At 40.3% G+C, this 22392-nt stretch overlaps 1 protein-coding gene and 1 pseudogene across 8 annotated transcripts in view; both read left to right on the forward strand.

Moving 5' to 3' along the window:
* The window catches only part of NEO1 (neogenin 1), a 266637-nt gene that overhangs the window by 180010 nt on the left and 64235 nt on the right, over nucleotides 1-22392 (forward strand). For 5 of the 8 annotated variants that reach the window (XM_053594083.1, XM_053594089.1, XM_053594084.1 and 2 more), the window contains exons 8-13: nucleotides 1355-1574; nucleotides 9449-9603; nucleotides 15268-15416; nucleotides 15795-15933; nucleotides 19454-19503; nucleotides 20534-20681. In XM_053594083.1, coding sequence (XP_053450058.1) covers nucleotides 1355-1574; nucleotides 9449-9603; nucleotides 15268-15416; nucleotides 15795-15933; nucleotides 19454-19503; nucleotides 20534-20681 — 861 coding nt within the window. The remainder of the gene's footprint in view (nucleotides 1-1354; nucleotides 1575-9448; nucleotides 9604-15267; nucleotides 15417-15794; nucleotides 15934-19453; nucleotides 19504-20533; nucleotides 20682-22392) is intronic. The other 3 variants (XM_053594086.1, XM_053594090.1, XM_053594088.1) reach the window with 1 other exon arrangement.
* LOC128587692 (translationally-controlled tumor protein-like) lies at nucleotides 20719-21817 on the forward strand (annotated as a pseudogene).

Consider the following 22392-nt stretch of genomic DNA (forward strand, 5'->3'; position numbering starts at 1 on the left):
TCTGATTTAGCCCTGTCAGTCCCCACATGTAAGATAGGGATATAGTGACAGTACCTATTTCACAGAGTTGCTGTAAAGATTGGATCCTCTATGTAAAGAGCCAGAGTGCCTCGTGGAAAGTGTCCAGTAAATGGTAGCTATTGGATTACTCTTTCTTCCTCCCCCACTTATCTAGAAACTTCATTAGGGAATTGATTACATCTGACACATTTATTCAGAAGTCCTCACTTGAGACTCTCTTGTGGTTCAGACATTTCCAGGAGGGTGTTGCTCTACCACTTCATTCAAAACTAGATCCACAATTATTTTTTCATGTTTTCTTCTGCCTCTCTTCTTCTTTTCCATGAAGGAAAAGACACAATTCTGATAAATTCTTAGTTTCAAATTTTCAGATTAAACTTTTCTGTCCCCAAAGTGAAGGAGATTTTAGGTTCACTATTAGGAATAAATTTCTATAATCAGGACTGTCCAACAGTAGAATATGCTGCCTTGGGAGGAATAAAGTTACCCGTGGCTGCAGGTGTGCAAACAGAGGTTTTTGACCAGCAGAGCTTGGGCTTACCACTGCTTCATCTCTCCATCCAGTCCCTGGGTCTGCAGGCCACTGGTAATCTACACTGCAGTAAGGATCTCAGCAAACTGATAAGCTGTCTGTCGTATTTTTGATTCAGGATTTTATGCTACCATTGTTAAATGAATTGATGAATTAGCAAATGAAGTTGAATTTAGCCAACTGAGGAAGTCTTTCAACCTTCCCTGGTGTCACTTAATCTGAGAGCAGGGTTTAATACTAGACTGCAGTTGAAGATGTGGCTCTTTAGTCTCCTGCAGAGCTGGAGACACACAGAGCTCTGCAGTGAAGCCATGATGGCCTTGGGCCCATGTTGAGTGTAATGTGCTCATTCATACTAACACATCCCGCATGTTAAAGTAGAAGAAAATATTGAAGCCTTGTCATTTATAAGACTTTTATTGGCAAAGTTTGACAGATGTTGCATGCTACTTTCAGGATTCAAAAAAAAAAAAAAAATTACATGGGCACTGCTGTGTCCTCCTGTGAGATATTTTATTCTCAGCTGTCACCCTCCTTGCCCCTTACCCATAACCGTTACAGTGACCAGAAGGTCTGCCTGCTCTACAGCGATGTGTCTGGAATAGTGCCCATTAGTATTCGGTAGTTACCCCTGGCCTGCATGTTAGCCTTCAGTTTAATGGCCTGTTTTATGTTCATTCATTTTATTTTATTTCCCATCGTGGTTTTGTTTATTTCTTTTTTATTTTTGTTTTTTCTGTTCTCTTTTTTAAAACCGTCGTGGTTTGCCCTTCATATTCCCCAATGTTTGCACATGACAAGATGTTGCCATCCCAACATTACCTCCCACTTCACTGACCAGTGCCACTACTGACCATCTAGCACCAGCCACAACGGGACCATTGCCTTCAGCTCCTCGGGATGTGGTGGCCTCCCTGGTCTCTACTCGCTTCATCAAATTGACGTGGCGGACACCTGCATCAGACCCTCATGGAGACAACCTTACCTACTCTGTGCTCTACACCAAGGAAGGAATTGCCAGGTAAGTGCCTGTGTGTCTGGAGCCAGTTGGCTGCATCTTGGTCTGCCCCAGCCCAGTGAGGCTGACCCTGGCTTTCTGTTGTGCACGATCTGTACCAATTCTCAGTCCAGAAAATGTGATCACTGAGGTGCGTCTTTCTAAAATGCATCATTGAGATGCGTTTTAGAAATTTTTAGGCTCTGTGCCTGTAGCTCAAGCGGCTAGGGTGCCAGCCACTTACCAGAGCTGGGATATTTGAATCCAGCCCAGGCCTGCCAAACAACAATGACAACTACAATAAAAAAAATAGCCGGGTGTTGTGGCAAGCGCCTGTAGTCCCAGCTACTTTGGGAGGCTGAAGCAAGAGAATCACTTGAGCCCAAGAGTTGGAGGTAGCTGTGAGCTGTGATGCCATAGCACTCTACCCAAGGAGACAGCTTGAGACTCTGTCTCAAAAAAACAAAAAAAAAAAAAAAAAGAAAGAAAGAAAGGAAGAAATTTTTTAATAAACCCACTAATAGGCTAATGTGCTGGTATTCTTTTCTGACTTTCTGGGATGACTTAAGGAAGCGCATAGAGCTATTTAGATGGAAATATTAAGATGTAACCAGGACTGCCTTTTCCCGTAAGATTCAGTCAACACAGATTCTAGAGATTAAGGTAGACTAAGTTTGTTGAAGTAATCTAAAATGAATATTGGCCTGTACCCTTATGTGGTGTGTACTGCTGAGCTAGAGGATTTCTCATTGACAATGCAAACATGGTGGCAAATTTTCCTAAAACAGCATTTGTGTTAAATTTCTCTCCATGTCCACCCCTAACTCAGCAGTGCTTATGGGACAATATTTACAGTCTCTAGGCTGCTTTAATCCACAGGCTGGCTTTATTTTATCTGCCCAACCTGATTTTCCTTTTTCTCAATTTAACACGCTTTATAATGAAACCAACCTAATTCTATCACTGTAGCCTTTCCCCCCAAGTTTATTCTCACTAGTTACTTCCTGCTGTCCCATTTCTCAGCTAACGCGAAATTCAGTTCATCGCTCTTGGCCCTGGTTAAGCCCTATGAAGTTCTCATAGAACTTTTTTAGCACGTATTATAACATTTCCCTTTTATGTGCATTTCATTAATATTGGCATTTTATTGATAACGTACGATCTAAAGACAACACCTTAAGTTGTTGTTCTTTAGTCACATTATGTGTGTTTGTGTTATTTTCCCAAACAGATTATAAACTCTTTGGGAGGAGCCAAGCCACGTGCCGACTTAGGTTTACACATTGTGACTGGATTCCTTCATTGTGCTCTTACCTCACACCAAAATAAGAAAGCTAACTTACTCGTTTTGGTTAGAGTCCTAACAAATCAAATAAAGCTTGTGTCTCTACTAAGGTGCTTACAGTTGGTCTATATTGTAGTCAGTACCAGACGGCAATTTCAGCAAGTGCATGGCCCCTTACTTTACTGTGCTTGTGAGGTCTGAGGGCCGTCATTTCAGGCCAGGAGACAGAGCTGCTCACTGGGTGATGTTTACCTGGGTACTGTGCTAGGTGCTCTGCATTTTACAAGGATAGGGAAATAATTCTATACATGAAAAGGTAAGAGGTCACTAACAAACTGCAAGTATCTTGAATAGATCTTGAAATCTCACTGCAAATCTCTCAGGCATTCACAGAGGGAAGAAATCATTAGTAATTCCTCTGCATTATAGGCTTTTCCCCACATTAAGGCCTTTGTCCTTGTGCCTTCTACTAGAAATGCATTTCCCTCACAGTAATTATGTCTGGCTTCTTGTCTGTCATCCTTAAATGACATCTTCTTTCTCAGGCCTTCCCTGAATACCTACCTAAACTTAGCCCTCCCAGTCACTGTCACACAGTGGTGTATTAGAGCCAGCTTGTTCCCAAGCCAATTGTTAAATGTTTAGGACATGACTTGGCAGCTTGAAATTGGGCATGGTGGGAGTATTTACAGTGACAAATGCTACAAACCAAGGCTGATGGTTAAATATTTACCACTGTTACCATATCACCCATTTTTGTTTATTTGGGGGTAGGTTTTTTTTTCCTTCCGTTTTATTTTTTTGTTTTCAGAGCCCTTATTCTCTGAACTTTTGTCTTTTATTTGCATATTTATTCTGTTTTGTTCGATGGAGTATCTCCAGCACCTGGAACACAGCCTAGCATATAGTAGCACTAAATGAATATTTATTAAGTGAATGTGTAATTTCAGTGAGTAGAGAAATAATAGATTGAATATTCAGGAAGTTATGTTGAGATAATTATCCATTTTGGTGGACAGTTAAATTGTTGATTGATTAAGATACAAGTATTTTTAAAACCTGTAATTGTACTAAAAGTAAATACAGAAACTACTTTTATTATTTAGGTAGTGGGAAAGTGCTTTTAAAAGAAGATAGGAAATCCAGAAGCTGTTACTGGAAAGACTGACATAGTTACAAATTACAAATATAAGATACCCCAAGAGGCAAATAATTCAAGCAGAAGATTCACAGAACTTAATGGAAAGCCTATCGGAGTTAAAAAGGTTTTCACCATCTCTAGCAAGCTGGAAAATGAAAAATGAGTTATCATTTTTTTATCCATAAGCTAGCTAAAAATTTAAGTTAATAATCTCCAATGTTCAGTGAGTTGAAGTCTGGGAAGAAATCCACTCTAGACTATTGGCAGCAGTATAAATTAGAATAGTCTTTAGGGAAGGTGATTTGGCTACTTCCTAAAAACTTTTTAATCTACATGGCCTTCAAGTCAGACAATTGCATGTCTAGGTATTTGTCCTGTATATGTGTATGTATGTGTATATTTATGTGTATTTATATATATATATACACACAGGTATGTGTGTGTGTATACATATATATGCATTGGGCACTCATACAGAAATGTCTGTCATACTATTGCTTGCATGAATAAAAAATTTAAAAAATAAACAATATAATGTCCATTGATAGAGGAATGGGGACTAAATATATAGTCATGCACCACATAACATTTCAGACAACAGACCACATGTGTGATGTGATCCTGTAAGATTATACCACTGTATTTGCACTGTACCTTTTCTTTGTTTAGATACATAAATACTTGCCATTGTTTTCCATTTGCCCACAGTATTCAGCACAGCAACATGCTATACACATTCATAGGAGAGTACGTGATATCATACAGCCTACTGGTAGTGGGCAATACCATCAAGGTTTGTGTAAGTGCACTCTGATGTTCACACAGTAACAAAATCACCTAACAGCACATTTCTGAGAAAACATCCCTGTTAAGCAATGTAGGACTGTATGTATATCCATTATCCATCCTCTTATAAAGTATGAAGTATGTATGTGTAAAGAATGACATGTGTGCACATAAGTGCCTAGGGCAGTGATTCTCAACCAGGGACACTTTTGCCCCCTATACCTCAAGGGACATTTAGCAATGTCTGGTGAAATTTTTTGTTATCACAACTGGTGTAAGAAGGATACTTACTGGCATCTAGTGGGTGGAGGCCAGTGAGGCTGATAAAACACCCTACAATAAACAGGACAGACAGCCCCCCTCAACAAAAAATTATCTTGCCCAATTTTTCAATACTGCCAAGGTTGAGAAATCTTGTCATGGAAAAATCTGCCACGGCCAGGTCTCCATTAGGACAGGCACTCTTCAGCACGTACCCATGACCAGGTCTCCAGTAGGACAGGCGCTCATCAGCACGTACCCATGGCCAGGTCTCCGGTAGGACAGGCGCTCATCAGCATGTACCCATGGCCAGGTCTCCGGTAGGACAGGCGCTCATCAGCACGTACCCATGGCCAGGTCTCAGGTAGGACAGGCGCTCATCAGCACATACCCACGGCCAGGTCTCCAGTAGGACAGGCGCTCATCAGCACATACCCATGGCCAGGTCTCAGGTAGGACAGGCGCTCATCAGCACATACCCATGGCCAGGTCTCCAGTAGGACAGGTGCTCATCAGCACGTGCCATGGCCAGGTCTCCAGTAGGACAGGCGCTCATCAGCACGTACCCACGGCCAGGTCTCAGGTAGGACAGGCGCTCATCAGCACATACCCACGGCCAGGTCTCAGGTAGGACAGGCGCTCATCAGCACATACCCACGGCCAGGTCTCCGGTAGGACAGGCGCTCATCAGCACATACACATGGCCAGGTCTCGGGTAGGACAGACGCTCATCAGTATATACCCATGGCCAGGTCGTGGGTAGGACAGGCACTCATCAGCACGTACCCACGGCCAGGTCTCGGGTAGGACAGACGCTCATCAGCACTTACTCATGGCCAGGTCTCCAGTAGGACAGGTGCTCATCAGCACGTGCCACAGCCAGCTCATCAGCACGTGCCACGGCCAGGTCTCCAGTAGGACAGGAGCTCATCAGACTTGCCATGGCCAGGTCTCCAGTAGGGCAGGCGCTCATCAGCACGTACCCACAGCCAGGTCTCAGGTAGGACAGGCGCTCATCAGCACATACCCACGGCCAGGTCTCCAGTAGGACAGGCGCTCATCAGCACGTACCCACGGCCAGGTCTCAGGTAGGACAGGCGCTCATCAGCACATACCCACGGCCAGGTCTCAGGTAGGACAGGCGCTCATCAGCACATACCTATGGCCAGGTCTCCAGTAGGACAGGCGCTCATCAGCACATACACATGGCCAGGTCTCGGGTAGGACAGGTGCTCATCAGCATGTGCCACAGCCAGCTCATCAGCACGTGCCACAGCCAGGTCTCATGTAGGACAGGCGCTCATCAGCACGTACCCACGGCCAGGTCTTAGGTAGGACAGGCGCTCATCAGCACGTACCCACGGCCAGGTCTTGGGTAGGAGAGGTTTTGAAGAAGAACTGGGACTTTTTTAAAAAACTATATATATTTTTAAATTTTCATGTTTTTAATGAGCCTCTGTTGCCTACTTTGAAAATACAGTAGAATCTACACTGACCACTTGCTTACATTGACCTAATTTTCATAGACCAGACGTACACCATGTAACGTATCAGTACAGTAGGTCTGCTTCCTTGTGTTGGCCACCTCTGTATCTTGATCACTTTGTTACAGTCCTTTGGGTGGTTGACTTACAGAGTTTCTACTGTATTGTATTAATGGATCCTGGGTTGGAGTAAGCAAGGATTATTAGTAAATTAAGTTGTTATTGAGAGAAACATAGAAGTTTAATTAGCAGAGACAGTTGGACATGACTAGTAAGTGTAAAGTAAGAAGAAATGCAGGTAAGAGTCCAGGGGCATCTGTGTGTCTCATGTAGGAAGGATGAGAAGGCAAAAAAACACCTGGCCTAGAGTTTTGTATAAAAATTAATGAGTGATTGGAGCCAGATGTTGGAATGCCAATAAGAATTTGGACATAATCAGACAAGAAGGGGCTTATTTATTTATTTTATTTACTTATTTATTTTATTTATTTATTTTGAGAGAGAGTCTCACTATGTTGCCCTCGGTAGAGGACCCTGGCATCACAGTTCACAGCAACCTCAGACTCTTGGTCTTAAGCGATTCACTTGCCTCAGCCTCCCCAGTTTCTGGGACTACAGGCACCCACCACAATGCCCATCTAAGAAGGGGCCATTTTAAATGTTTAAAAGAGTGTACACTGTGATTTTATCCAACAGTTTGTGTCAGAAGTACTTTGGGAACACTACATAAGATTAGCGAAGAGAAAAAAATGGAGTTAAGGAAATTAAGTAGTAGTTACGTTAGTCTAGATGTGTGATAGTTGATGGTCTGGATAAAGATGAAAGCCAGGACTTGGAATGGATAGGATAAATTTGGGAAATATTTAAAAGAATGATTTTTAGAGACCGTAAAACTTTTCGTTATCACTACTTTATGATTTCTAAACAGAGGCAATGAAGTAGTTAAGACCGCTATAAGTCAAAAGACTATCTAGTGTTATAAAAAAAATTGCTTAACCTTTTTAAGTTTAAATTTTCTCATCTAAAAAAGTGAGGGTAATAAATTTACGTCATAAACTTATAGTAAGAATGTAACATGAAGATATATGCTATATGCATTTGCAAATTCCCCCCACTTCAACCACCAGGTGGCACTACATGCCTTGGTCATGAGCTATAATTCTATTGGATGCCTGTGTTGCCCGAGATTCCAAAGGTTCTTCCTTTGGCTCTTCAGCTAAAGAATTTTCATCTTTTTTTTTTTTTTAGCCTTTAATTTAAACAGTAGCACTTTATTTTATTAACCATTAAATGAAGAGTAAAGAGGAAGTTAGTCCTAATATTGATAACATTTTAGAGGCGGATGGAGCCTTGGCGATGTGTTAGTCTAGTTAAGAAGCTAGCAAACTATGGACCCTAGTTTGAGCTGTTATTTTTATGGCCCTGGAGCTAAGAATAGTTTTTACATTGTTAAATAGATATACTTCGAAAGGGGTTATCTTAGTAACTACTTTGCCTCTTAAGACTATAAATACTTACTACCAGGCATTTTAAGAAAAACCTCCACAGAAGAGCACAGATTAGGTCTCTTTTGATCATCTTGTACATAAAAGTTTGAACAAGTTCTCTTCTAGAAAGATGCTGAGTGACAATGGTGCTATTTTAAACTGAAGCCAAAGAAATGGAACTAGGGAGATAAAGTAAATACTCAGTATCTTTCTAGAAGAGAACTTGTTCAAACTTTTATGTACAAGATAATCAAAAGAGACCTAATCTGTGCTCTTGGGTGGAGCTTTTAGTTTAGTGTGAAATACAATATAGTTGACCCTTGAACGATAGGAGGTTAGGGGCACTGATCCCTGTTCATAGGTGAAAATCCATGTATAACTTTTGACTCTCCAAAAATGTAACCTCGAATGGCCTGCTGTTGACAGGAAGCCTTACCAGCAACATAAACAGTTTGTTATCACTTATTTTTTATGTTATGTGTTTTCTGTATTCTTACAATAAAGTAAGCTAGAGAAAAGAAAATGTTATTAAAATGATCGTAAGGAAAAGAAAATAAATTTACTGTTAATTAAGTGGAAGTAGATTATAATAAAAATCTTCAGCATCATGGAGACAGGAGTTCCCCAGAGCTAAATGGCCTCGGCAGCTGCTGGGGTTGTCCCTTGCTCTCTCACCTTGAAGTAAGCTCCATGGCTTTGATCGAGGCTGCTTCCTGCCTCCTCCAGCAGCTGCAGGCTGCCATTCACTGGGGTGCCATTTCACCCACCCAGGGAACAAAATTGTTACCAAAGTTCAGCACTTCACCCTGAAGCCACATCAGAAAAAGAGGGGCAAGCAGTTTGAGGAGAAGGAAAGAGAAGTTTGTTACTTTGCTGGCAAAGGAGGAAAATGGTAGACACTGGTCTCAAATCCAAATTCCTAAGAAATATTGTTTTTGAGAAATAAATGATACAAATCAGTGTTATGGTTAGCTTATTTTATGGATTTGAGGATTCATTTAAAATTTTAATGTTTTTGTTCCCAATTTAAAAAGTGACAACCTCTAGCTTTTTTCTTATGGAGAGTCTCTTATCCACTAAACAGCATTTCTTGACAATTTCCTTAAGAATCACTCCTTAAAACTCAATGATTTCTAAAGCCTACAATGTTGATAACCAGCTTACCCATTTGAATGGCACTGGAGAGCCCTGTGTCTGCTCTAGAAGAAGGTTGTGATTGTGGTCAGCAGTGTCAGTAATGTTTGAGCAGGATCATCAGCAGCTTGTCAGATAAATATGGCCTCGTTCTTCTGCCAGTTACTAGATTCTGTTCACTGTCTTGCTTCAAAAACTTTTCTTTTTTAAGTGTTAATTTGGCTTAAAGTGTCAGATTTTGTTGTAGAGTGGAAAATGAAACTGTACACTGTAGAAATATTCCTAATTGCCACTTTCTCCAAATCCTCCTTTGTCTAAAGGGAACGTGTTGAGAATACCACTCGCCCAGGAGAAATGCAAGTAACCATTCAAAACCTGATGCCAGCGACTGTGTATATCTTTAGAGTTATGGCTCAAAATAAGCATGGCTCAGGAGAGAGTTCAGCTCCACTGCGAGTAGAAACACAGCCTGAGGGTAAGTCTTCCACACATCTGTCAGCCTTACCTAGAGGTGGAGCCATCTGTGGGTCTGTCTTGTGATTAATCTTGCCCTCCATAAAGGAGAGGAAGATAGCAGTTCTTTACTTTCAAGGGCCTTATGAATTAGGGGAGACAAAAATTAATTTACATCAAAAAATTGCAAATTGGCCAGGCATGGTGGCTCACACCTGTAATCCTAGCACTCTGGGAGGCCCAGATGGGTGAATTGCCTGAGCTCAGGAGTTCGAGACCAGCCTAAGCAAGAGTGAGAGCCCATCTCTAAAAACTAGCCAGGCGTTGTGGAGGGCACCAGTAGTCCCAGCCACTTGGGAGCGCCTCTGAGGCAAGAGGATCTCTTGAGCCCAAGAATTTGAGGTTGCTGTGAGCTATGACACCAAGACACTCTACCCTGGGTGACAGAGTGAGACTTTGTCTTGGGGGAAAAAAAAAAATAGCAACTTGTGCAAGATACTTCTGATGCTTCTCTGCATACTTATATTTTACTGACTATTTGAGGTTTAGCCTAGACACTGTCTAGAATCTTCTGATTCTGTCTAATGTATCTTTACAATTCTGAGACGCATTGACTTCCTTTAGTTATGATTATGGATGTATCTTACTTATTTTATGGTAAAGACAGAGGCTTTCTCATCCTTGTATTTCCCACAAGGTCTCGTGTACTGCCTTGCATATGAAGTAGGTATTTAATAATTGTTGTCACCTTGATTGCCCTTCATTTATATGCCAAACCCTTTAGAATCTCTTTGAGGCTTTATTTTGGACCTACAGTCTTTTGTGCTGAAAGCACAAATAGTAATACTTTTAATTATATTCCTAAGATCTTCCATAAGACGAATGTCAGATTGGTTTATCACTGTGTTGTATATCTTAAGTTTCGATTATGAGCTATAGGCCTAAAATTATGATCAAAGAAATATCAATTGATACTTTTCCCACTTGAGGCTTTTTTCCCGAGACTTGCTTTCTTTTCACAGAAGCTGCTGTTTTTCCTCAGAACTTTCTTCGGTCTATTTTACTATTAATGGCACTAGTTTTTCTATGTTAAGAAATTTCCAGTAACAAAGGTATTTTGAGTAAGGAACATATGAGATACATTTGTGGAAGCTACTGACCAAGAAACTAAATAGATTAAATGCGTTTATCAGTGAAACTTTGAAATTAATTTAAGAACTTTACTCTGATGGGAAGAATAAATAAAGTCGGAAGCTATGGAACTTTACTCTGTAATACTGTAGAAAGTCATTCACTCATCAAACATTTACTGAATATCTCCTGTACCAGGTAATATGTGAGGTATTGGAGACACTGTGAACTAGATAGGACGTCTGCCGCTAAGGAACGAGCAGGCAAGGCAAGGAATGGTGGCTCACATCTGTGATCCCAGCGCTTGGAGAAGACTACTTGAGGTCAGGAGTCTGAGACCAGCCTGGGCAATGCAGCAACACCATATCTCTAAAAAAATGTTTTAAAAACTTAGCCAGGCATGGTGGCTACATTCCACCAAGCCTACTTGGGAGGCTGAGGCAGGAGAATCATTTGAGCCCAGGAGCTTGAGGTTGCAGTGAGCTATGATTGTGCCATTGCACTCCAGCCTGGGCAACAGTGTAACACCCTGTCTCTTAAAAAAAAAAAATCAGGTATGATAGAGATTGAAAATCAGTAATCAAACCCAGGCATGAACAAGAGGGCTATTAGAAAGTCAGGGATTTGATTTAAGGAAAGAATGTGTTCTCATTATAAGGAAAAGATGCTGAATTTCACAGTTATCTGTGTTCAGACAGTAGTAGAAATATTTCAGGCATCATTCATGAGAGATATTGGAATGCAGAGCAAGGAAAAATTACTGTGAGAGATAAGTAAATCAAGTGAGGTTCCAAGGAGAAGATGAGACCAGAGGCTGCCCTTGAAGCATTTGACTCAGAGCAAGCATTCTTAGGGAAGGAATTTGCATGACCCAGATCCCAGAAATAGAATCAGACAGTGCACATGCAAGATGAATCATGGTGAAAAGGAGGGGAAAGACCACTCGGTTTGGTCCAGATCAAGGGTTCTGTCCCGAGAATCACTGAACTGGGAGGTCGTTGTCAAATTTAGAGATAAAAGAAAAGATGTAAGGAAGAGTGGATTTATGGAGAGCCTGCCCTGTGCCAGTTGCTGTGTGAGATAGTTGACATGTGAAGATGAGCACGACTTTTCTACCTCCCAGGGGTTTACTGTCTGGTGCCAGAGGCAGACAGGTAACCGGGCAAGAGCCTGAGGTGTTAATATTATGGAAGGTAGGCAGCCTAGTCGTTTCTTCAAGGAGTTTAGCTAAAGAAAGTAGTTAAATAAGACTAGGAGAGGAAGGGGCATCAGGTTCTGGCGATGGGTATTTTAGGGATAGAGAGAGACTGTAACATGTTTTGGCAAAGGAACAGCAGTTAGTGAGAAAGATTTGCATTTCATCTGGAGATACTCAGCTTGTGTGTGGGAGGCATAAATGTTGGAGTCAGCCCTTGGAAAATATTTTACATATTTAGCTTCACAAACCAACTTAAAAATTTTTCCCCACTTATTATGCCACTGTACAGCTGAAATGAAAGAATTCATTAACGCCTTTTTAAGGATCATATTTGCCTGTGCTTAGCCAATGAATATATTGAAAGTGATTTCAAGAGAATTTAGGGATTGTTGTTTTTCTTCTCCTTTCATAAGTTAGAGGAAACTTTTCCATAGCAGCAGAAGTGCAAGAAATCCCACCTGTCAGGCTGCATAAAATACGCTCTTAACATTAAGTGAATAACATGATTTCACAACTAAAGCAAACAGCTATTAGAGTAACCATATTCACTACTTTGGTAGCAAATCTAATCTTCCATACTATGGTGCTGTTAATCAAGAAAGCCAGTTTGTTTTACATTTTGTTAGTTTTTTTCCTTTCCCAGCTCTTAAATCTAACGGATGTCTGTCACAGAAACACTACTGCCAGAGAAGTTGTTTTCAAATATAGAATGTCTACCAAAGTGTAGGCATAGGCAGCTATCCAGAATTCGTGTATAACAGACAAAAGGAGTGTAGTAAAAGAGTAGGTGTGTGAGTCATTGTAGGAGTTAAAACCAGCTAGACGGTTGTCCAGGCAGCCAGTGATTCAGTCTTCCAAATCACATACATCCTGCCATAAGGGTATTGTAATAATCTCTTTACTGGTCTTGAGCCTGTGTTTTAGACTCAGAAAGTGTTCAACTCCTGGCTCCACCACTAACTAGCTTTCCCATCACTTAGGAAAGGTTGTTAACCTGAGCACCTCATCTGTAAAGGGGGATGATGATGATTTCCATCTCATAAATGAGAGGGTATGTGTAAAGGACTTAATGCTTGACTGATCAGAACCATTCAGTAAATAGTAGCTGTTTTCAAAAAATGATTATTATTCCTCTGTCTAGAATCATTCCTTACTGTTTTCCTTCTGTGCCTGTGTTCACATGTCCTTTTTAAACACAGATCTGATCACGTCACACTCCTGCTTGTCATCTTTTAGTAACTAACACCTCATAGACCCAATGCAGAGGCTCTTCACTATCTGACTTGCCACCCGTCAGCCTTGTCTCCCATGTCTACCCTGCATTTCAGCCAGGCTAAGCCACCCCACACTGTCTTTTCATGCATCCTCCTGAGTGAGTCCCTTGACTGGAATAAATTTCCCCTTAGTGTCTGAGAAGAGTATTCATTCTTGACTCAAGAAGTCTTCAGTGCCTTCCCTTCCCTGCCCAACCCTTCCCAAAGCAGAATTGTTACTTTTCTTTTTTCATCACAGCCATTACCTAAATCTATTAACACTTTTTATGACTTTTTAAAACTGTTTATATGTCTGACTGCCCTGCTAGACAGGGAGTTTTTGTGGGTAGGAACTCTGCCCATCAGTGTATGCTGGTGCTTGCCACAGTATCTGACAAAAGATGGGTCTCATTTTGTGGTGGTTGCTTTTATGTGCTGTGTAGCCCCACTGCAAAACTAGGCTTTTATAAATCACGAGAAGAGTTATGAGTGTACGTTTTTCCCTTATTTTATTATAATTTTTTTTTATTGTTGGGGATTCATTGAGGGTACAATAAGCCAGGTTACACTGATTGCAATTGTTAGGTAAAGTCCCTCTTGCAATCATGTCTTGCCCCCATAAAGTGTGACACACACCAAGGCTCCACCCCCCTCCCTCCGTCCCTCTTTCTGCTCCCCCCCATAACCTTAATTGTCATTAATTGTCCTCATATCAAAATTGAGTACATAGGATTCATGCTTCTCCATTCTTATGATGCTTTACTAAGAATAATGTCTTCCACTTCCATCCAGGTTAATATGAAGGATGTAAAGTCTCCATTTTTTTTAATGGCTGAATAGTATTCCATGGTATACATATACCACAGCTTGTTAATCCATTCCTGGGTTGGTGGGCATTTAGGCTGTTTCCACATTTTGGCGATTGTAAATTGAGCTGCAATAAACAGTCTAGTACAAGTGTCCTTATGATCAAAGGATTTTTTTCCTTCTGGGTAGATGCCCAGTGATGGGATTGCAGGATCAAATGGGAGGTCTAGCTTGAGTGCTTTGAGGTTTCTCCATACTTCCTTCCAGACAGGTTGTACTAGTTTGCAGTCCCACCAGCAGTGTAAAAGTGTTCCCTTCTCTCCACATCCACGCCAGCATCTGCAGTTTTGAGATTTTGTGATGTGGGCCATTCTCACTGGGGTTAGATGATATCTCAGGGTTGTTTTGATTTGCATTTCTCTAATATATAGAGATGATGAACATTTTTTCATGTGTTTGTTAGCCATTCGTCTGTCATCTTTAGAGAAAGTTCTATTCATGTCTCTTGCCCATTGATATGTGGGATTGTTGGCTTTTTTCATGTGGATTAATTTGAGTTCTCTATAGATCCTAGTTATCAAGCTTTTGTCTGATTGAAAATATGCAAATATCCTTTCCCATTGTGTAGGTTGTCTCTTTGCTTTGGTTATTGTCTCCTCAGCTGTACAGAAGCTTTTCAGTTTAATGAAGTCCCATTTGTTTATTTTTGTTGTTGTTGCAATTGCCATGGCAGTCTTCTTCATGAAGTCTTTCCCCAGGCCAATATCTTCCAGTGTTTTTCCTATGCTTTCTTGGAGGATTTTTATTGTTTCATGCCTTAAATTTAAGTCCTTTATCCATGTTGAATCAATTTTTGTGAGTGGGGAAAGGTGTGGGTCCAGTTTCAGTCTTTTACATGTAGACATCCAGTTCTCCCAACACCATTTATTGAATAGGGAGTCTTTCCCCCAAGGTATGTTCTTGTTTGGTTTATCGAAGATTAGGTGGTTGTAAGATGTTAGTTTCATTTCTTGGTGTTCAATTCGATTCCAAGTGTCTATGTCTGTGTTTTTGTGCCAGTACCATGCTGTCTTGACCACTATGGCTTTGTAGTACAGACTAATTTCTGGTTTTGATTTGAACCATAAAAAGGAAAATGGATTGGTACATTATCCTAAAACTACTTAATCAAATCAATTGTCTTCTTACCTTTTATTATTTTTAAAACATGGCCAATATGACAGTGTTGCCAAGAATAGTTACTGGGGCGTGTAGTAAATTTCGTTTATTTCTTGCTCTCTTGAAATTTCCTTTCTAGTTCAGCTCCCTGGCCCAGCACCTAATATTCAAGCATATGCAACTTCACCTACTTCAGTCACTGTCACATGGGAAACGCCATTGTCTGGCAATGGAGAAATTCAAAATTACAAATTGTACTACATGGAAAAGGGGACTGATAAAGAACAGGTATGAAATAAAACAGTTTTTTAAATCATTGATTGGAATAATAGAGTTGAAATATATCTCCAAAACCCAATAGATAGTTGACTGGAAATCTGAGGGGGGGAAAGAAGATTATATACTGGAAATAAAAAGTTAGATTCTATTTCCTTGTACTAAGATAGATTCTGTAGTTTTTACCAGCAAGGATCAGTAAACATTAAGCAATATGTCTAAGTAAATTGTTACTGTTCATGATTAATTTGCTTAGACTAGTAAATAACATCCCATAAGAAGGGCTAAAAATCTGTATTGTGTAGAATATAGAATTTATATAGTTCTTTATTTTGCAGCATTTTTTTTCACTTGAGTTGCATATAGACACGGTATTTTATTTTGTTCAAGGATGTTGATGTTTCAAGTCACTCCTATACCATTAATGGGTTGAAAAAGTATACAGAGTATAGTTTCCGAGTGGTGGCCTACAATAAGCACGGTCCTGGCGTCTCCACACAAGATGTTGCTGTTCAGACATTGTCAGATGGTGAGTCTTTCTTCTTCCTTCCTTTGGAACACGATACCGTGCTTAGTACTCCTACTGATATAATTGATGTCAAGAGACTTTCTTTGATCAAGTCACTTACCATTTCTGAGCATGTTTTCTTACGTGTAAAATGTACATAGTACCAACTTCTTTGGGTTGCGGTAAAGATTGAGTGAGAAAGCGTGGACTACAAAATGCCTCCCTGAATAGGTTGTCAGTGTTGGTATTTTTAGCAGAGACTTTTTATAAGTGAATATTATTGTTTTTTCATTCCAGGGCTGTTGGAAGACTAGCCTTGTTCTACTTAGCAGTTGTATTTGTGTGCCAAATTGATCTTTTTAATTCTCAGTATTTTGAGACAGTTTCATTTCTTATGTGTGAGTGAATTTCTAAACTAAATTGTAGGCATGTACTCATGACCCAGAGCAGTGGTTTGAAACTACACCCTGCCAAAGGCATTAAGTAGGTCAAGACAAGTATTTTTTCAAAAAATATTTTTAGAACAGAAAAGTGTGTTGTACTTAGTGAGGGTGTGTTTGTTTCATGAAAGTCAGCTAAATCCAGCATTTTTAAAAAATGTCTGTTTTTTAAAAAAGTATGTATATATATACATCCCTCACACATAGTATATATAAACATGCATACTTTAGAAGCTATAGTTTAACTTTCTGAAGCAAATTGTCAAGCAAACATCACCAATGAAGGAACAAGGTGGCACGTGGAGAAACACACATCTCCTCTGCTGTATCCCTGCCAAAAAATATTTAACTTGGATCTGATCATGATGAAACAACCAGGCATAGCCAAATTGAGGGAAGTCCCCTAAAAATGTAAAAATCATTTTTTAACTGACCTGAATTCTTAAAATTTATTCGTTTTATAAAAGAAAAATATAAAGCCTGGGGAATCATTCTAGATGAAAGAAGAGTAAAGATACCTGAAATAAAACATGTATGATTTTTGACTGGATCTGAAGGTAAATATAGCTGTCATAGACACGTTGGTATAATTCCTTAATGTTAGAGATAGATACATGTATAATGTTAGATAATATGAAATGTTAGACATATAGGTATAGTAGATAATATTTGTGTGTTAAATTTTCTGAATATGATCATTGTGTTGTAGTTTGGCTTGAGAATGTCCTTGTTCTTAGGAGATACATGGCAGTACATACTGAGGTATTTAGGACCCAAGTATGATGACTGTGGTCATCTCTCAGATGCTTTAGAAACAATATGTAAGTAGACCAATCTGTGTCTGTATCCATATATAGTGACAGAAACAGAGCAGATGTTACAGAATATTAACAACTGGTGAATCTAGGAAAAGCATGTATGGTGTTTATTGTATTATTCTTGCTGCTTTTTTTACAGACTCCACATTTTTCATGATAAAAGATTGGGGAAAAGAAGCAATTACAAATTATAACCTTTTATAGTTTGACTAACCAACTACATAAGTCAGTTGGTTAAGATTTGTAGGAAAAATTGGGGGCCGGGTGTGGTGGCTCATGCCTGTATTCCCAGCACTTGGGAGGCCGAGGCAGATGGATTGCCAGAGCTCATGAGTTCGAGACCAACCTGAGCAAGAGTGAGACCCCGTTCTCTAAAAAATAGTTGGGCATTGTGGCAGGTGCCTGTAGTCCCAGCTACATGGGAGGCTGAGGCAAGAGAATCGCTTAAACCCAAGAGTTTGAGGTTGCTGTGAGCTAAGATGCCATGGCAGTCTACCTAGGATGACCAAGTGAGATGCTGTCTCCAAAAATAAAAAGATCTGTAGGAGAAATTGAGGGAAAAAATGTTTAATGTAGGCTTTTAAATCTCCTTATGAACCAGATTTTAACTCTTTCAGTGGTTGACATGTTGACTATCCATGGGAATGGGTTGTTATCTTAGCACGGTGGTTAAGGACAGCACTTTGGAGTAAGGCAAATCTTGGCTCCTATGCCAGCTGAAAGACATACCTGAGGCAAGTAAACGTCCCTGAACCTCGTCTATAGTTTTCTCATCTATACAATAGGGATGATAATAGAAACACCTTTGTGAGATTGTGAGAAGTAAATACCTGCCATGTAGTGAGGGCGCAGCCAGTCTGCTGTTATGTGATGATGATGATGAAGGAGAAAGCAGCAGTGACAGCTCTGCTGGGCCCCTCTGCAGTTAAGTCATATGGAGACGATTGGAATCGTTCATGTATTTTTTTCAGAACACAGGTGCTTTGGTCCTCCTCAGAACCTCCCTACCTGAACCTCAGGGTTGAGGCTGGAGGCACTTTGCTGGGCCCCAGTTGTGACAATGAGCAAGACGCATTCTCTGCCTTCTAGAAGCTTTAGCTTAGTGGGCACTTAGTCATATCCTTAGTCACCAAATGTTAGAGAAAGGAAGAGGAATTTCTGTGGGCAGATTAGGAGAGAAGTCAGCATTTTGTGAGTGGAAAAAAAACTAATCAGGTCTACTTAAGTTTTTTTTGTTGCCGTCGTCACTATGAAGGGAGGTGTTGGAAAGTGGATGGGCCACAGTACACTTGTGAGGGTACCAGGTTATGTTCTGATTTGTAAGGAACTAAAGTTAGTAGCTGTTTGTTTCACCAATAGCCCCAGCTTCTCATACCTGAATGAGTATTCCCTGATACATAGTTGCCTGGGGAAGCCAGATGGTTCAAGTTACTGAAACAGTCATTGCATAGTTATCTCTTTGTTCTACTTGGGAACTGCCTTTGAAACCAGTTTAGGACCCCCCACAAGAAAGCCAGGCTCACTGATTTGTGTACATCTGGTTGTGATCCATAATGTCAGTACCCAGTTTAGTCACTTGATATATTCATTAGACTTGGTTCCCAAAAATGTGTAGCTCTTCCCCAAGAATACTCAAAAGGGGGCCAGGTGCAGTGGCCCAGGCCTGTAATCCCAGCACTCTGGGAGGCCAAGGCAGGTGGATAGTCTGAACTCAGGAGTTTGAGACCAGCCTGAGAAGGAGCAAGACCCTGTCTCTACTAAAAATAGAAAAACTAGCCAGGCATTGTGCCCGGCGACTATAGTCCCAGCTACTTGGGAGACGGAGGAAAGAGGATCATTTGAGCCTAGGAGTTTAAGGTTGTTGTGAGCTATGATGCCACAGCACTCTACCCAGGGCAACAGAATGAGACTGTGTCTCAAAAAAAAAAAAGAATACTCAAAAGAATACATTTAAGATTCTGTGTCTGGGTCTGCAAAAGTTTAGTATCTAGAGCAGTTCAGAGCCACTGTACATCCTTAAAATAAGTATCAGGCCTCCCAAGGGTACACCCTAACTTGGCTATGTGTACATACCCATATGCAAGTGTCTTATTTTAAAAACTTAATCAAGTATGGCCATACCTCATCCACATGGTACTATCAGCATGAGGGCATTGGCAACTAGGTTTAGATCTGGTTAAATAATTGATGTTTGAGATGTGCATTTGTGTAAAGTTTAGCTGGGAGCAATCACATGATAGGTGATTCATGGATGATTTAAAAAATGTTTTTTTTCCTGTCTAGTTCCCAGTGCTGCTCCTCAGAATCTGTCCTTAGAAGTGAGAAATTCAAAGGTAAAACTTTATAATGCTGCCATTCATTTTTACCTGTGTACTATTGATCCTCAGAGGGGCTTATGGAGTGGGAGATTCTGTGGGAAAACACCAAAACACATGGATGTCAATGCTGTGATGATCTGTTTGCTTTTAAAAATAGTAAACCTGTAGAGTAGAACCTAAACCAAAAATGATCATAAACAAGCAAAGAAATAAGACATAGATATTACACTTACTAGTAAAACCAGGCTTAGAAATTAACTCCTTCATTCTGTTTAACTTTTCTTCCTTTCTCTGATGCCAAAATGACTTTAGTCTTTCTATAAATAAATAGCTATTTTTATATAAAACATGAGATTCTAGATCTTTACCATCTAGAACCTTAGTTGTGGCAGAAAGAAATAAGTTGTTTATGATAACATGGTCCCTTGGTGCTATGAGATGAACCCCATGTAAGTTAAAGCCTGACAGCTGTCTGAGAGTCCTATCCACTTAAACTGTCCCGCCCAGTCAAATTCATGATGTATGTTGGGCCATGTGTGCCTCAGAGGTCCAGAGCTCCTCTGGACTACATAGACAACTGAGGTAAGTATTTCAAGAAGTATAGGAGTCCTTTCATTCTTCCAACCAGTAATTAGTTAAGGATCCCCTTTTTGAAGAGTTTCAGATATAAATTATTTAATTTCAGCTCCTCTTGGATGGAGACTGGGAAGAGTCTTTATACCTAACAATAGTTTACTGGCTAATCCGTGTGCCTGAAAACTTTTCTGAGACTTTTGCCCAGCGTCTTCATTCAGGCAAAATACTTAGGAGATCCCAGGTCCAGTACACTGCTCAAATATATAATCTTCCCATTTGATCACTGAGGGTTTTAAAATTAAGAATATATTTGAGTGATTATTAAATAACTTCGTAAAACTCTATCTGGGCACCCTACTGTCTTTATGTTCCTTCTCTTTACACGGTGAAATCAAGGTAGTGACACTTAAAAGTAAGGACCAGACTTTTGATACATTCAGTCTTTTCACCATCATCTTCTCTTCTCCAGAGCATTATGATTCACTGGCAGCCACCTCCTCCAGCCACACAAAATGGTCAGATAACCAGCTACAAGATACGCTACAGAAAGGCCTCCCGGAAGAGCGATATCTTTGAGACCTTGGTAACAGGGGCACAGCTGTCTCAGCTGGTTGAAGGTAAACTACTTGGCAGACAGGCAAAAGCTAACAGGTGATGTCTTTCTCAGACATTGAATTATGCTCGTCCACTGACAAGCTGTGGACTTACCAAACAAATTAAAAATGGTTCAGAAACATTTTAATGGTTCTGTTCAATTCTGACATGATACATGTTAATGGAAAGCATTCTTAAGGTTCTACTACCTCTAAGTGGTGAGATTTTGTGTTTGATTTTTATTTCTTTTCTTGTATTTTCTATATTCTCCACATTTTCTTTTATAAGTGTACGTATTGCTTTTTTGTTAACTGAAAAAGGTAAAACAAAGCTGTATAAGCAAAGAAATTACTCCATTCCATCTCGTTGGTAACAGAGATCTAGAAAATGATTTTTATAACAGACACTATTTGTCTATCTGTGGCCTGAAACAGTGTTCATGAATAGACACAGCAAGGTGAGAACCATACTTGCTACTGTGCAAAATTTTAGAAAATTCTGCCAGAGGCAGCTCCTTTTTTATGGTTTTCCCTTTGTGTGCAACAGAACAAGTAGCATACCTGGTTTTAAAAGGAAAAAAGCTTTTGTGCCCTTTCTCTCCTCCCCCCAAGTGCTGCTCCAGCTCCACCATGCTCACCCCAAGCTCCAGGCTCCCTCCAGCCACCATCATGATTCAGCCATGAGAAGATGTTCTCTGACATTTACAAGATCTAAGGGATAGCACGTGGCCCGTGCCTAGAGATGGATGGGAAGCCGGTCAGTAGAACAGAGGGTAACATTGATGGACATGCTTACTGGTGAAAATGCTTCTGCCGAAGACCCCGCAGAGTGAAGATACTGAGAGCACGGTAATCACTGGTGTTGATACTGTCAGAAACCATCACTAGCAGGAAACGAGCTTCACAAAAGAAGTCAACAGGAAGTACATCAAAGATTATATGAAGTTAGTCAAAGGCAAACTGGAAGAGCAGAGACCAGAAAGAGTAAAACCTTTTATAACAGGGGCTGCAGAACAAATCAAACACATTGTGTTGATTTCAAAAGCTACTGGTTCTTTATTGATAAAAACATGAATCCAGATGGGATGATTGCCCTCCTCGGCTTCCGTGCGGGTGGTAAGACCCCATATACGATTTTCTTGAAAATGGAAAAATGTTAAACTTGGCGATTACTTTGGATCTGTCACCTGTTGTCATAGCTGACTGCTACTTGTCACCCACACTTAAGACATACCATAAATTGTACCATAACTTAAGACAAATGGAACTGATAGTATCTTGAGCTCTTTGGTTATTTTGACTGTGATTGATTTGGAGTGGAGGCATTGTTTTTAAAGGAAAAGCATGTCACATAGGTTGTCTAAAAATAAAATTCCTCTTAGTTTAATACACGTTTAAACTAAATCCATCCTAGAGTGTTCCTGGCAAAGCTAGAGACTGATTATAGGCCAATACTAGAAAGCATAATACTGTCACCAGATAAATTCCACAGTGGACCTACTTTTAGGACTGGAATATAAAAAGGAATCAAAAGTATTGATTCTAAGTTGCAGTAAAGGGAAAGACCACGCTCAAAGCAGTGTGCTCACTTGAAGTGGAGCCTTAACACATTTCATTACCGGCAAGGGTAGCAGTAACTCTGGAAGAAATTACCAAGAGAATAAAAAGAGACTAATCCAGCTCGGTGCCCGTAGCTCAGTGGTTAAGGCACTAGCCATATATACCAGGGCTGGTG

Source organism: Nycticebus coucang, chromosome 6, assembly GCF_027406575.1.
Source record: "Nycticebus coucang isolate mNycCou1 chromosome 6, mNycCou1.pri, whole genome shotgun sequence".
Taxonomy (NCBI): Eukaryota; Metazoa; Chordata; class Mammalia; order Primates; family Lorisidae; genus Nycticebus; species Nycticebus coucang.